This window comes from Pongo abelii, chromosome 9, assembly GCF_028885655.2.
Source record: "Pongo abelii isolate AG06213 chromosome 9, NHGRI_mPonAbe1-v2.0_pri, whole genome shotgun sequence".
In the NCBI taxonomy this organism is placed as follows: domain Eukaryota; kingdom Metazoa; phylum Chordata; class Mammalia; order Primates; family Hominidae; genus Pongo; species Pongo abelii.
Genome location: NC_071994.2, coordinates 77004587 through 77021716, shown reverse-complemented (window position 1 = coordinate 77021716; position 17130 = coordinate 77004587). Strand labels below are relative to the sequence as shown.

The following is a 17130-nucleotide window of genomic DNA, read 5'->3' as shown; positions in this document are numbered from 1 at the left end:
AGATATATTAAGTTTAAAACACAAATTACAGGACATATATCAACACAATTCAATTTCTGTTAAAAAAAATGTATGTGGAGACACGTTTGCATGTACATGTAAAGAAAAAGGCATACTGGGAGAACTCTAAGGGATCATCATGGAGAGGGTTATTCAGTCTCTATCTGCAAGCCTTGAGACCCTTGTGTCTAACAGTACAGTTGGCCCTCTATATCTACAGATTTAACCAACCACGGATTAAAAATATATTTTAAAAAATAGCAAAAAATATAAATTAAAAAACCAATGCAGTGTAACTATTTACATAGCATTTACATTATATTAGGTATTATAAGTAATCCAGAGGTGATTAAAAGTATATGGGAGGATGTGTGTAGGTTATATGCAAATACTACACCATTTTATATAAGGGACTTCAGCATCCTTGGATTTTGGTATGCTTGAGCATCCTGGAACCAATCTCCCACAAATACCAAGATGACTGTAACTCCTCCATTGTAAAAATACACTTATCCGGTTACATGCTTTCAAAAACTTTAAGAAGCTCACAGAGAATTCCGCAACTTACCCAAGGTTTACAGGAATGAAGAGTAAAGAATCCAAGGCTTTAACTTTCTGTCCAGTGTTGTTCACAATTCCCTACTATGTGATGCTAGATAGGACAACCTTTCCAAGACAAACAGGAAATGTGATAATGGTAATTTCTTACAAACTGAATATAGTGTTAGGTACTAGGCTCAGCCAGAATTGATGTTTTGTAAGGCTGTAGGGAAATATTCCTAAAGGTCAAAGGATCTTGGCAAGCACCCAGGTCTTCTCTGACCATACTGGGAAAATACTGGAAAAGCTGCTGTTTTGTCTCTGCAGGACCACAAACTCTGAAGCCGGACTCCCCATGTTTGAATCCTAGTTCTATCACTAGCTGTGTGACAATTACTTAACTTTTGTATCTCAGTTTCCTCATGTGTAAAATGGGGATAATAACAGCACCTGCCTCTTAGGATTGCTGTGAGCATTATTAACACATGTAAAGTACTTGGAGCATTTCTGGCACAAAATAAGTACAGAATGTTGTTATTATTGTTGTTATCACTGGAAAGCTAAGAGTTCCTCAGCTACAGGTTCTCAGGGGCCTTTGACAGTAAAATAGCCTAAAAATGAAAAAAACCTATAGTAGAAAGATGTTAACACTTGTTTCTCTGTTCTCTCCATCAAAACTATGACTCCATTTTTTTCACATCTTCCTTCCTTTTATTGAAAAAAATTTTAGAAAATGGCAGTTAATAAAAGGCACAAACAAATCAACAGGGATATACTAGTGGAAAACACAATATAAAACTAAAATGCCATTGGCTTCTTTAATTGGTTAAAAGCACAAAATGTAACAGGCAGAAAGTCTGTTTCAAACAAATTAAAAAGCTATGTGTTTTTTAAATTCTCCCCAAATCAGATATATACACACCCACAAAAATAGTGTGTGAAGGAAAGCTGTCATACACAAGAAGTTGTATCCTGAATTCTTCAAGGAAACACATATTGAAATAGGAATTAACAGAGTCAGCAACAGATTAATAATTTTTTAAAATTGAGTCTTAAAATGCTACATGGCCCAAAGCTATACTATATAAAGTACTGCTAGGTACAAAAGAAAAAGTCTGTACAGCTTTTAGCAAAACTGCTTTCCCAGAAAAGCAAATTAAAATAATGCAATCAGCAGATCAAGGAGACTACAGCTAGACATCAGAGCTACAACTTCTCATATCTGTGTCAGAAAATCCTATTTATCCAGAATAGACTAAAATTTCAGGACAAAACAGGGACTTTTTAACATTTCTTACTTTACCCATTTTAAGTTCTTTTTATCTCCCCCACCCCCCAAGCCAGTAATTCAGCAAGATCCAGGAGAAAGAGGGTTACTTTTAGAATTGGCTACTTTATTTTTCTTTCTATGGCGAGACTGTCATGGAGCCTGGATATTTCAGGCTCATATGCATCCATGACCAGTGTCCCACTGTGGTCAAAAAACTTAGCAATGGACTTCGTGAACTCGGCTTCCCGCTGCTGCTTTGTTCTCCCACTGATGAAGGTCAGCTTCAAGGTGTATTTGTCATCAAACCTAAGCATGGGGGCAAAGATAACAAATTAAAAACCAAACACAGAGATTCAACCAGTAACAATACAGCACCAAGTGTTTCCGACGAAAAGGAGTAAGCTGGGCACGGTGATACAGGGAACAAACACATCCTTTAAAAGCAAAAGCAAAAACAAAACCCCAGGGCTCCTAACTTTTCAAGATACTGGTTCTGATTCTTAGGTGTTGACGTATCTTTCCTGATTTAATTACTGTGTACCTCCTTTACCTTGTTGTAGACTTTTAAACCATGTGGACCATCTTCTCTCATCTCTGGACTTCGTATTTGCCATGCTAGACAGGTTTTCCTAGCAGACTCTTCTCCCCTATCTCACCTGAGAAGTTCTTATTTGTTAACACTACACTTGGGCATAAACTTTTCTGGGAAAGCCTCCCAATCTGGGTCAGATGTGTTTCCTCTGTCTTCCACGGTACCATCAATCAATATTCAACTCAAATACTGACCTCCTGTCATATGCCAGGCCTAATAATAGGCTCCTATGGTATCAACAAAATTACCTATCTGTTGACATAATGTGTACTATGTTCTTCACTAGACTGGGAGGTTTCTTTTCCCTGTTTCTGGTGCTTGAATCAGGATTGTCTAGGAGATTCTTGAGCAAAGATTTTTGTCTTAATTGTTTCATACTCTTAGCTGGGTTTCTAGTAGGCAATCAAATTTTTATAAATAAATGAAGAACCCTTGATTTCAAGGATGCTCTCCAATCCCAGGGTGCCTAGTCCTTGCACTCTGTAATCAGTCTAGCTCCAGGTTTTACTCTGATCCCAGGCCAGGGATGCCAACTGCTTTACTAAATGAACTCCAGAGATTCCTTAGCTATACTTCAAGGTACCCTGAAGGCCATTACTATGTCCATTCATTCAAGAGGGTTTAATGACACCAGTTACTGGTAGGCTGACATCCCCTACCCTGTTTCCATTTATTAGGACATATTCAGTGGATTGTCAAGCTAGTATTATCTATAAATGAAGCAGTTTCTTGAGGCTCTATTTCTGCATGTTTAAAATGGGAGAACTTCCATCTGCTTTTAGGATTACTGTCATGACTAAAACAGTGCCTATCATTAACTAGTGCTCAAAAGATCACAGCTCCTCAATAATTGTTGGTCTAGGCAGTAACTCCCAACTTGGAGAGCTAGTAGTGAAGTTCCTTTAACTATTTTCAACACCTCGAAAGATTTTCTCAAGTTCTGACCAACTGCTAATTGATATCACAGTAATTTTTAGACTTCTAAGCCCAGTTTTATTGGCAGTTACATGGCTTTGGTGGCAGTCCATGATCTGATGAGTTGTGACCTGATACATTTTAGAAATGTTCATTAATTCAGATATTTATTGAGCCTACCTATATGTGACAGGCAGTTTTAGATGGTAAGGATATACGGCAGTGAACATAATATAAATGTCTGCCTTTTGGGACTTTCATTTTAGTGTGTGTGAGGGAACAGACAGTATAAAAAAATAAGATGTTCTCTTAAATAGATGGGCAGAAAAGCTTTCACTAAGCAGATGTCTGAGCAGAGCCAAGAAAGGTAAGAGAATAAGCTATCTGGAAAAAGAATGTTCCAGGAAAAAGGAACAGCAAGTGCAAAGGCCCTAAGGCAAGAACATGCCTGAAATGTCTTAAGAACAGAAAGGGGCCTAATGTGAACAGAATGAAGTGGGAGAGGATGAGAGCCATAGGAGATGAGGGTATGTTTGCATCGGTGTGTGGAGTGCAGAGCATAGACATGTATGGACTTCCAAGCCATCCTTAGGATTTTGGCGATTTCTCTGAGAGAGTTTTGAGCAAAAGACTGAGTTGATCTGACTTATGTTTCAAAAGGATCACTTTGCTTGCTGTCCTGGGAATAGACTATGGGTGGGGAGAGGGCTGCAGAAGTCCATTAGAACATCATTACAGTAGGCCAGGCGCAGTGGCTCATGCCTATAATCTCAGCACTTTGGGAGGCCAAGGCGGGGAGATCACGAGGTCAGGAGATCCAGACCATCCTGGCTAACATGGTGAAACCCCGTCTCTACTAAAAATACAAAAAATTAACCAGACGTGGTGGCGGGTGCCTGTAGTCCCAGCTATTTGGGAGGCTGAGGCAGGAGAATGGTGTGAACCCAGGAGGCGGAGCTTGCAGCGAGCCGAGATTGCGCCACTGCACTCCAGCCTGGACGAAAGTGTGAGACTCTGTCTCAAAAAAACAAAACAAAAAAAGAACATCATTACAGTAACATATGTGAGAGAGGATGGTAGCAGTGGAGATGGTAAATGGTCAGACAATACATTTAGATGGTGGAGCTAACAGGATTTGCTGACAGACTAAAGAAGGTCTGAGAAAGAAGAGTCAAAATGACTCCAGAGCTCTGTAAGGACAGCACTGCCATTTATTGAAGTGGGAAGAACTGAGGGAAGGGCAGGTTTGGATGAGTGAGAGATGAGTTAGGTTTTGGACATGTTGACTTTGAGATGCCTATTAGGATCCAACATCAAACAGAATGCCCGAATATATTTAGAGTTCAGAGAAGAGGTCAAGGATGAAAATACAAATTTAGAAATCTTCATCATAGAGAAGAGGTTCCAGAACAAGCCCTGGTGGCATTTCAAATGTAAAAAAATGGGAGATGAAGAATCACAAAGGAGACTGAGGAACAAACATTAAGGTAAGAAGAAAATTAGAAGCGTGTGGTATCTGAGAAGCCTAGTTAAAAAAAAAAAGTACTACAAAGTAAGGGTAATTAGCTATGTCAAATGCTGCTGACAGGTCAAGTAAAGAAGACAAGAGCAGATCCAGGTGATAGCACAAGAAGAAAAGGAGAGTAGAGAAATGAGGAGACTGTGTGAGGAGCAGAAAGGAAAGAAAACCTTTTTTTTTTTTTTTTTCAGTTGGGAGAAATTACAGTATATTTGTATGTCAGAAGGAATGATCCAGCAGAGAGGGAAACATCAAGTAAGAGAGAAGGGATAGAATCCCACAGACCCAAGGGAGGGAAGGCCTTAGATAGATACTTGGAAGTAGGTGAGTAGTGACGGTAGACTCATGATGGCTTCTATCTTCCCAACAACAAAAAACCGAGAGTAAAGATGGAGGAGGAGGCCTAGGAGGTTTGAGGATAGGGAAGATATGAAAGATCCTCCAGGACAGGGAGAGAGTAACTGGACTACAGAAGTGTCATGGAATCTAAGCCAGGTAAGGAGGAAGTGAAGTGGGTTACAGATGCCACTGGGGCAGAAGAAATGCTGTGACAAGAGAACTAGAAGGAAATAAGAGTAACAGGAAGCAATGGTCAGGGTGGGATACTTAAAACTGAAATTATTGAAGGTAATTTGTTCTTATTAAGTGCAAGGTCTACTAGGGTATGTCTATGACAATAAATGTTTAAGGCATGATAGAAAACAGGATAATGGGAAGAAAGGAAGTAAAATTGAGAGGCCAAGTTACCAGAATAACCATCTATGTGAATATGGCAATCACCAAGACTTAAGAAAGGACAAATGTTAGAGTGCCAATGAGCCAGGAATTATCTTCAAAAGAGTAGGTGTGTGTTTAACTGCAAGAAAGAGGCATAGAAGTGGCACAATGTGATGACATGCATTCAAAGGGGGGGTTTTAGGGAAGAGGAGGCATTGGAAGCTGCAAAGGGGAGACCCATCTCTACCTGTAGTACCAGAGTAATGAAGGCTGTGAGAGAAACATCAGCTACCACTTGCAGTCTGCAGTGGAAATATGTCCTCAGGGGTTATGGTTAGGTTTCACTTAGGGTAAGAAAGAGAAGGGAATGTTCATAGAGATAGCTAGGTTATAGCGGACTTTGTGGATGGCTGACAATGACTTGGCTGCAGGCAAAGACTAATTAGGAGGCCAAAGCTGCAGCCCAGCCCAGATGAATGTCAATCATTCACATAACAAAACATGCCACACCAGGCCCTGGGCTGGGTCTGGTTACCAAGGGGTGAGTGAGAAAGTCCCGCCTGGGCTTAGGTTTCTAGTGTATAGTGAATGGTAAAGGAGCTCACACTTTGGAGGAGGGGGCGGGCCCAGGAGGAGACACAGACAGTAAATAATTATAGCTCCATGTGGTAACTAACAGAGGTAAGTATAAATGCTTTTAAGAATAACTAGGATGGGCTGGGCATGGTGGCTCACACCTGTAATCCCACCACTTTGGGAGGCCGAGGCTAGGCGATCACTTGAGGTCAGGAGTTCAAGTCCAGCCTGGCCAACATGGTGAAACCCCATCTCTACAAAAAATACAAAAATTAGCCAGGTGTGGTCGTGGGTCTATAATCCCAGCTACTCAGGAGGCTGAGGCAGGAGAATTGCTTGAACCTGGGTGAGGAAGTTGCAGTGAGCCAAGATCGCATCATTGCGCTCCAGCCTGGGTGACAAGAGTGAAACTCCGTCTCAAAAAAAAAAAAGAATAACTAGGACCACCTAATTTAGACTAAGGCATGTTAAGGAAGACTAAGGTATGTCAGGGAAGGCTTCTTGGAAGTAGGAGTAAGCCAGGTTATGGAAAGATAGCTAAGCCAGAGAGAAGAATATGTTTAAAGGTACGGATTCACTGGGAAACTTGGATAACTTAGCATATTGCAAATTCCATAATATTGCCAGAGTAAGAGAATGTATTTTGAGAGGGGCATAAAAGAAAGCTGGAGATGTCACTAGGGGATGAATGCTGTAATAGTTCATATGCTGAAGGAGTTTAGACTGTATAACGAATGTGCTGGGGAGTGACAAAATCACTTTTTGCGAGAGAGTCACATAGCTTGTGTTGTCTGCACATGGCAACTAGTAGTCTGTGAAACCTTTCATTGCCATTTTCACATCACATGACCTGGCAGTAGGAATAAGACATCAGAATCAGCCACTGTTAAGCTACTAAATCAGTCTGTGAGGTAGGGGAGGGAGAAGACATCAGCAGAAAGCCGGGAACAGAGCAAGAACATTCACACTTCCACTCCACCAACAATATGGCAGTTGGTAAAAATCAGCAGGAATGCGAAAAAAATCAGAACCCTTGTACACTGCTAGTGAGACTGTAAAATAGGGCAGCCACTTTGGACAACAGTCTGGCAGTTCCTCAAACAAAGAGAGTTAGCATACCATACAAGTCTTCTCCTAGGTGTATTACCCAAGAGAAATGAAAACATGTCTACCTAAAAACATGTACACAAATATGTATTGCAACATTATTCATAATAGCCAAAAAGGAGAAACAACCCAAATGTCTATCAACTAACAAATGGATAAACAAAATGGAATATTACTTGACCATAGAAAGGAATGAAGTACTGATACATGCTACAACATGAACGAACCTTGTGTGCAGTATATATAGGAAGTAACTGCACTAAGTGAAAGAACCCAGTTATAAAAGACCACATATTGTATGATTCCATTCATATGAAATGTCCATAAAAGAGAACAGAGAAAGTAGACTGGTGGCTGCCCAGGGCTCGGGGAAGTGGGAGGATAGGGAAGTGATTAGCTAGAGTACAGAGGTTTTTTTTTTTTTGAGGTGATGAAAATGCTCTAAAATTGACTGTGATAATGGTTGCAAATATCTGTAAATACTACTAGATACTTTTGAACTGTACACTTTAAATGGGTGAACTGTATGTATGGTAGGTGAATTATATAAAAATTCTTAAAAAATACAAAAGTCAGAATAAAAATAATGAAATTATAATGCTGCTAGGTTTTAGAATTCTGCAACTCTGCTTCAGTGGCGTGGTAGAGGATGCAGATTATGATGGCTGAGGCCAAAGGGCAGCTAGAAGCCCTGTCAGGAGATAAGCAAGAACTCAGCTGCAACAACAGAATGAAGGTCTGCTTCCCTTTCTCATAGGTGCCTCTACAAGTTGGCAATGAGACCGTCTGTATGGCACAGATGCTACACTTAACTTCATATATAAATAACTGTACTTATAATTTGTGGGGCTATTATGCACTAGTTAAGTATAATAGGTTTTTAAGATAGTGACTACGAGTATGAATTCTGGCTTCAAACTTGGGCTGGAATTCCTGCTCTACCACTTTTGGGCTATATGATACTGGAAGAGTTGATTTAACCTTTGGGCCTGTATTCTTATCTATAAAATGAGTGTTCTAAAACTTAATGAGATAATGCATTTAGCAGAATACCCAACATACAGTAAATGTTCAATAAACATTTGCTATTATTATAAATTGGTATTTCATCTTCCCAGAAACTCTAGGCATCATTTTTGGCCCCACTAAACCTCAGATAATTTATATGATTTACCCAAAGTTATACAGCTAGAAAGAAACTGAACTGGAAGATGAACCTAGTTCTTGGTACCTACAAAACACATGTGTGTCAGCTGCACAGTTATACCTAACACTGGTCAGAAACAGCCTCTAGATTGTGCTTTTTTTGAGTTGCCCAGTGCACTGCTCCAGATATTCTTGATTGAATTCGTGGAGAGAAGACAGGATCATAGAAGACACAGAAGCTAATGGAGTTCTTCAAAGATAACTGATCTCACATCTTTGGCCTTTATAGTTTTGTACGCTTAATTGTCTCTGTTAACTGGCCACAGGAAAAACTACCTTCTCCCACAGTTTATCCTCAGAGCATTTCTGTGATAATGCAATCTCAGAACTACAGGGCTAGGACAAACCTTCTAGATCATCCATACTCCTTTCTTCATTTTATATGACTAGCCCTATGATCCACATAGAGTAGGCACATAATAAGTCTTCTGTTGATAATGACAACACACCAGGGCAAATCCAACACCAGGATTTAAAAATCTGTGAGGATAGTCATACCTTTTAAGACTGGAGGACAGCTGCCAAATATCATCAGGATCCATTCCTGTAGGATCTTTCCTGTGGGCCACGAGAAAGATGCTCTTCTCCTTATATGAGGTATAAATGGTCAGAATCCCCATCATCACAAAATAGGTTCAAATAAAGTTAAGGGGAAAATACCCAAACATAAAAGAGAAGTAACACAAATTGACAAGCAACAGATATAAAAACTTTCAAAATGATAGTCCTAAAGAAGACAGCTTTGTCTTGCTGCCAAAACACTGAAAATTTAGCTATTTCATTTTCATCCTTATGTTTATGTACCAAGAGAAGCAAGGCTCTCTCTGGTTAATTCTGCAAACACCTCAGAAAGGAAGAAAAGAAAAAGATACAGAGCATAAACTAGCTCTCATCTTTATGTTCAAAGACAACATGTATAATAAGATACCTAGTTTGTCAAGACTTTGTTACAATAGTGCTTATTTCTTTATAAAAAAACAACGAATAGTCCCAGTGGACTTGACCATGTTCAACTGATTTTAATGGTTATCAGAAGAGAAGAAAAGTGACCCAAATAGTTTACTATAAGAGAGTATGTCAAATAGTACTACGATTACTTCCTATATGCATATAGACTTATTATTATATTGTTTTTGACAGTATTAAGTACCATATATAATAAGCACTTATAGTTTGCCAAAAACTGGCATAAAAGAGCTTTGTGTATACTGTGCCATTTAAATTTCATAAACAAGGCTGGGCACGATGGCTCACACCTTTAATACCAGCACTTTGGGAGGCCGAGGCAGGTGGATTGCTTGAGACCTGGAGTTTGAAACCAGCCTGGCCAACAGGGAACAATGGGAAACCCCATTTCTACTAAAAATACAAAAATTAAGGCTAGGCGTGGTGGCTCACGCCTGTAATCCCAGCACTTTGGGAGGCTGAGGTGGGCAGATCACTTGAGGTCAGGAGTTCGAGACGAGCCCGGCCAACGTGGTGAAACCCCTTGTCTCTACTAAAAATACAAAAATTAGCTAGGCGTGGTGGTACATGCCTGTAGTCCTGCTACTCAGGAGGCTGAGGCACGAGAATGGCTTGAACCCAGGAAGCAGAGGTTGCAGGGTTGCAGTGAGCCAAGATCGTGCCACTGTGCTCCAGCCTGTGTGACAGAGCAAGACTCTGTCTCAAAAAAAAAAAAAAAAAAAACCAAAAACACACACAAAACCCCAAAAAAATTAGCTGGTTGTGGTGGTGCAGGCCTGTAATCCCAGCTACTTGTGTGGCTGAGGCAGGAGAATCACTTGAACCTGGGAGGCAGAGGCTGTAGTGAGGCAAGATCGCACCACTGCACTCCAGCCTGGGCAACAGAGTGAGACCCTGTATCAAAAAATAAAAATAAAATAAATAAAATAAAAATAAATTTCATGAACAGTGCTCGCTTCGGTAGCACATATACTAAAATTAGAACAATACAGAGGTTAGCATGGCCCTAGCACAAGGATGACAGGCAAATTCATGAAGCATTCCATTAAAACAGAGTTAAAAAATAGATAAATTTCACGAACAGGAAAGGCAGGAAAATATAGTGCAAAGTATATGGACTTTAGAGTAGAGATAATCCTAGATTTAAATCTTGGCCTTTAATCAGTATAATCATAACAAATAACTTCCTTCCCCAAGTCTTAGTATCCTTACCTTTAAAATTGGGATAATAGTGATATTTTAGAATTATCATGAGATTTAGAGATGAAGGATAAATGCAGTCTAGGATACAGAAGACTTTTTTTTTTTTGAGACAGGGTCTCACTCTGTCACCCAGGCTAGAGTACAGTGGTGTGATCTCAGCTCACTGCAGCCTCAACATCCCAGGCTCAAGCAATCCTCCCATCTCAGCTTCCTCAGTAGCTGGGATTATAGGTGTGTGCCACCATACCCAGCTAATTTATTTTTTATTTTATCTAATTAATTTATTTATTTTAGAGACAGAGTCTTGCTCTATCGCCCAGGCTGGAGTGCAGTAGCGGATCTCGGCTCACTGCGACTTCCGCCTCCTGGATTCAAGTGATTCTTGTGCCTCAGCCTCCCAAGTATCTGGGACTACAGGCATGCGCCACCATGCCCAGCTAATTTTTGTATTTTTGGTAGTGACAGGGTTTCTCCAAGTTGCTCAGGCTGGCCTTGAACTCTTAGGCTCAAGTAATTCGCACGCCTTGACCTCTCAAAGTGTTGGGATTACAGCCGTGAGCCACGATGCCCAGCAACAGAAGACATTTATAATGGTAGTCCCTACTATTATAAATAAAACTGACATGACAAAAATAAGACCTTGTTTTATTAAACAAATATAACCAAACAAATGAATTACCATCAAGGTGGTTCTCTTGGGAGGCCAGATGTTTGTAATAATGTTGCTATCATTTTCAAATCTCTTTGGAATTCCCCTGGGAACTGTCTCTAGACCCTATGTAATATTATTCTTTTGAACTGCCTTAATAGTGAAAAATTCATACTGGGATGATTAATCTGATTACTGAAGGGAGTCAAGGATCACCTGGTGCCACTTCTGGGGGCTATGTGGGGCAATCTGCATAATACAATTTTTGACTAGGATCTGCTTTATTAGAGGTTTACTAACTGCCTCTGAAGATAAATCCCCAACATGAAGTTTTAAAACATATTTCAGGTTGGCTGGGCACAGTGGCTTATGCCTGTAATCCCAGCACTTTGGGAGGATTGCTTGGGCCCAGGAGTTTTGAGACCAGCCTAGGCAACGTAGTAGGACCTTGTCTCTGTAAAAAATTTAAAAATTAGGCAGACATGGTGGCGTGTGCCCATCTACTCAGGAGGCTGAGGTGGGAGAATTGCTCGAGCCAGGAGGCTGACGCTGCAGTGAGTCATGATCACACCACTGTACTTCAGCCTGGGTGACAGGGTAAGACCCTGTCTCAAAAAAACAAAGACAAAAACAAAACAAAACAAAATTCAGGTAGTGGTAACATTGTTTAAAAAAGTAAACTGCCTACCAAAATTATCTGTTTTAATAGTGAAGTATAATTAAGTTCTTTATATTCAATTTCTTGAGAAAAAAAATCAACCTGGGTAGGCAACGACCATGATCTTACATTTATCATAAAAAAGAGGGGAAAGGAAACGATTATATATCAAATACAATATAAAATCTCTCATTTAATCTTTATGATAATTCTGAATGCTACCCATATTTATCAATGAGTGGTATTCAAATCATCTCAAAAATAAGTAAATTTTCATTAGCACAAGATCACAGATACCCTGGATTTCAAACCCATATTCTCTAACTCCAGAATAAGTTCTTAATTCCACTGTAATACAAGCCACACTTGTATCTCATGCTCAGTACTTTCCAGTTCTGCTCCTCAGCTTCAAGTAAACTTGATACAGATCTGAGTCTCCAAAATCAGATCCTTTCCTAATATCCTAGAATGAGTGGCTTGAAGCAGCCACGTCTAATGGGAAAAGTTCTGGGCTAGAAATGAGAAGAGCTGGGTTCACTATTACTATGTGTTTTGCTATTAAGTGCTCATATTAGGACAATAACCTCTACATTAATAACAAAAATGAATTACGATAAAATAACCATACAAAACATAAAATATCAATGACAGTTACTATATAAACTGATATTTACTATATAAACATCACAGCTCATAATGTTAAATTCTAACATTAGCAAGCCCTAATATGAAAGTCCGTTTTGTTTTTGTAGGGAGAAGTATCGGCAGATTTAAAAAAATAGTCACTAGAAAACAACTTGAGCATAAATAAAGGATATGATATGACACACAAAGCCAAAACGGGTTTGGACTCTGGAAAGGGGTGCATATAATCCCAAATCAAAGCCACTATGGCAAAGAAACAGGAGATTGTACAGATGGTGAGGCGACCATCAATTAGACCAAAATTCTCCACATATTTGTATTTTTCCAGAAGTACCTGGTGAGAAAAAGAAGGTATCAAGTTAATAGGAATACTTCCTTCCCAGTATGTGCTTTTATTCTTGATTTCCATGAAAAAGAATCATATGAATTACCAAGTAGTTCCCTCCAGTTGGGATTTTACCACACCAAACAAGTAAAACTCAAGCCTTCTATAAAGAACCAAGAGAAAAAGTTCATCAATCCCTCATATAAAAACTTTAAACTCCTCAACTTTTCCCACAGCTAAAATGTTTTACTTTTACAAATGGAGAGATGATTTATCACGAATGAATGTCCTATCTTCTCTCAACCTTCTGTGCTCTAGGCTAATTAATCTCAAAAACAAAAAATTACCAGCTTTCTTGAGATAGCCAACATTTATATTTCTTTTTTTTTTTAATTTTATTATTATTATACTTTAAGTTTTAGGGTACATGTGCACAACGTGCAGGTTTGTTACATATGTATACATGTGCCATGTTGGTGATAGTTCAACACACTTCCTCTGACTTTTCCTGTGAGAAATTTCAGAAACTGCTTTCTGACTCAATTTCTAACACTGAAAACTAAGGTCACTCCAAGTTACAAAAGGAAAAGATTTTCCAGGAGAGATGGCCATCAGCTGTATAGATACTAACCAACCCCTCCTCAAGAAAGTACCTTTTTGGCAGAATCATCCAAAGAGTTTTTCACAGCTGATCCATCCCACTTGTCAATTTTTACAGGCTTATCATCTATCTTCCACTGTAAAACAAACAAAAAAGTTGTGCATCAAGAAACTTGGCTTCTTACTGAAAGTAAAATGAACCACTTTTTAAGAGCATCCCTCATGCACATATAATATTTACTCTTTGTCTTCTGATGTTGCAGAACTAAAAGACAAAACAGGCTATTCTGGGCACACTCCTATGGGGTAGGCCTGCAAGAAGCAGTTAAAAACAAACAAAAAAGACCAAACAATTAAAAATCAGGTTGAAAGAGACTAGGTCACTAGAGTCAGGTGGTACTCATGTGATGTTGACGTTGCCAGTCTCCATGCAGAGAATATAAAAACAACCCCAGAACCAGAAAACGTATATGGGCTGCAGAGACTGTAAGTGTAAACTTGCATATCCCACCTTCATTTTACCGAAATGTGAGTATAGAAATTACTCTATTTGTTCATTCTTTCCTTCTGTGACCACAAAACTCAGAAAATACAGATACATGAATTTACAGACACTAACAAAATGGGGAGGATCTCCTTTAATATCACTTTGTCAGCTAACAACTTTTATTATTTTACCAGCATGTCTTAACTTTAAGATAGCAATTCCAGGATAGCTGTTGGAAACAACACTACATTTTAAATTACAAACCAAGTCCCAGACTCAGTCCCATCATGAGTTGAGTGGACAAACTCTGCTTCTATTTCCCTTATCTACAGAGGTTTAGAAAGTTTCCCAAACACTGCTATTCAGAGGCAAAAAATTCTCTCACTCACTGCTCATGTAGAAGTTCAAAATGTTACAGCACCTACGAATGCCAATTTAGCACCCTGAATTCAACTTCCCACTTCTGGGAATGTTTCTATAACTGAATACATGTGAAATGATATACAAGGCTACTCACTGCAGCATTGTCTGTAGTAGTGAAAAGCTGGAAGTAACTCGAGTGCTCATTTACAAGGGGATTGGTTAAACAAACTACGGTACATCCAGATATCTTATCAGGGTAGAGAAATACGGAGAGGAGTAAGACTACTCTATGTGCACCTTTAAAATGTTTTAACCATGTGAATATATTACATAGTAAAAAATTTTCTCAAATGCAAGTATTTAAGTAAATATAGCTTAAGAGGAACAGGGTGCTACAAATAATCTGATAAACCTGTTTTTTGTAGACCATTAATGGCCAACTCTTAATTTTTTAGATCAAGTGAACAAATATTGTATTCCATAAAAATTACAAACCAGCAAGCAATCCAACATTCATCTGGATTTAGAATGGATTATTTTACTGAAAGACAGAGAATCTCATATTTATCTTTCGGATTGAGCACAAGTACAAAAATAATGCCTATAAGAAATAAAGAGATGGCAGTGGTGAGTACCCACCATCCCAGATACTTGGGAGGCTGAGGTGGCAGAACAGCTTGAGCCCAGGAGTTCGAGTCCAGCCTGGGCAATATAGTGAGAGCTTGTCTCTGAAAATGAATAAATAAATAAATAAATAAATAAAAATAAAATAAGAGATGGGATAAAAATAATTGTAAAGATTTTAAACAACTACAGAAATACAATTCATCAACCTTGATTTTTTTTAACTGTGATTCTATATGTTATTATACAAAAGAGAAAACCTGTTCTGTGAAGTTTGTTGGGAGAAATAATATGAGCTAAAAATAGCCATACTTAAAGTGATTAAGTCAATCAAGTTTTTTTTTCCCCCTTGGTGCCTTGTAAAAGCAAAAATTTTCCTTTGAGAAAATTACTCATGGCAGCATACTGCACTATTGACTGCCATAGACTGCCAGCCTACAAATCAAACATGACATCTAATTTTAAAGATACAAACTGAACCAAAAAGAAATTAGCAGGCTTTCAAGCTAGATAGCTCATTTACACTGTCAAGTAAATCCCTCTTTGAAGACATGCAAAAGAACCAACTTATAGAGCCAAATCCACCATAGCATTTGAATTATTCACGAAATAAAGTCAGAATAAAGTCATTTAAAAATTATGGGTCATTCAAAAACAGGAAAATCATATTCTCAGACACCTAGCCACACTTCACTGCCTGCATCGCATCACAGAAAAGAAACTTGCCTTTAAAAGTCAGAGGATAATGTCTTAACCAATTTGGGGGAATAAAACGCAGAAGCAGCCATTACAATGTATTGAAATAGCCTCAGCTCCAACTTCACTGCCTGGTACCTAGAAGCAATCTTCAGTAAGTGGAACAGAAACATTTCCAGTGAATTACATGAAATCACAAGAAAGGTTATAATTTGACTTTACGGCAACACAGGCCATTTCGAAGCAAGTAATGTCTCTACCACAGTACAGAGAACCATCTGGAAAAAGGGGAGTTGCTATTAGGTGCTTCTTTTTCTGATTATTATTTCTCATCATGCTCAAAAACTACTCATCAACTAAAATGTATGCTGCTCCTCATGTTCTCTCTACTACTAATTCGGGTATTTTAAAAGCTATCTTTTTTTTTTTTTTTTGCCTCACTTTTGTCTTCCTCAACACTAAGTGCAAATTGCTTTCCTTTTGTAATAATAAAAAGAGAAAGCAAAAATTAGTTTCTTTTATGTGGGACCTCACAGGATAAATTACAAAGAAGGGCAGTGTGCAGAAATAAGTGAACCTGGGCCCAAGACTGCCATCTTTAGCAAGGCTTGTTTGCAAGGCTGGCCCTTGGCTGGCATCTGACAAGCTGGCTGATAAAACAGTTCCTTACACTGATATAAATACATTCCCTCAGTGATAAGAATGGCTCACTGTGCCTCAACTGTTTGTATAAATGATGTGATTTATGTTGAACACCTTTCCTTCTGGAAATCTAGAAAAACTTAAAGTTCTTTATGTTGCCAGTATCTAAAATTTCAAGATGATATCCCTTACACAGGTCAATTTTCACCCACTGTAAAACTGCTATTGCCACTCATCTTTTTATTGCAGCACTAAGCAGACCCTCAATCCAGAAACCAATGTCCTTCAGATTAGAAAACTAGAGTTCAAAGATGTTAAGTGCCATACAACTAGTAAATGACAGGCCAACAAAATTCTTTAGGGCTAAATTACAAATACACGGCTCATTATAAAACTGTCTCTTCTTCAGTGATATAAGCTTACTTTTACTTGCCTTAATCCCTGAACTCAATCCCAAAGCAGATTGTGGCCTTATTCTTAAAGGTGTACTGTACTTCAAATCACAAGCTGACTGGTTTTGGCCAGGCGCAGTGGCTCACACCTATAATCCCAGCACTTTGGGAGGCTGAGGCAGATGGATCGTTTGAGGTCAGGAGTTCGAGACCAGCCTGGCCAACATTGTGAAACCTCGTCTCTACTAAAAGTACAAAAGTTAGCCAGGCTAAGTAATCCCAGCTACTTGGGAGGCTGAGGCAAGAGATCACTTAAATCCAGGAGGTGGAGGTTGCAGTGAGCTGAGATGGTGCCACTGCACTCTAGCCTGGGTGAACAGAGGAAGACTCCATCTCAAAAAACAAACAAACAAACAAACAACAACAACAACAAAAAAG

At 38.9% G+C, this 17130-nt stretch overlaps 1 protein-coding gene and 1 non-coding gene across 3 annotated transcripts in view; one reads left to right on the top strand and one right to left on the bottom strand.

Annotated features, from left to right (window-relative positions):
- Nucleotides 1–1228: 1228 nt before the first annotated feature.
- The window catches only part of SPCS2 (signal peptidase complex subunit 2), a 28273-nt gene continuing 12371 nt past the window's right edge, over nucleotides 1229–17130 (bottom strand). The window contains exons 2-5 of one of the 2 annotated variants that reach the window (XM_054523716.2): nucleotides 13542–13625; nucleotides 12738–12897; nucleotides 8941–9076; nucleotides 1229–2116 (exon numbers count right to left, since the gene is read on the bottom strand). In XM_054523716.2, the coding sequence (XP_054379691.1) occupies nucleotides 1930–2116; nucleotides 8941–9076; nucleotides 12738–12897; nucleotides 13542–13625 (567 nt within the window). In that variant the 3' untranslated portion in view covers nucleotides 1229–1929. 2 annotated transcript variants of the gene reach the window in all.
- LOC112135584 (U6 spliceosomal RNA) lies at nucleotides 10357–10460 on the top strand. Its single transcript, XR_002916849.1, has one exon. It is a non-coding gene; the product is annotated as a U6 spliceosomal RNA (small nuclear RNA).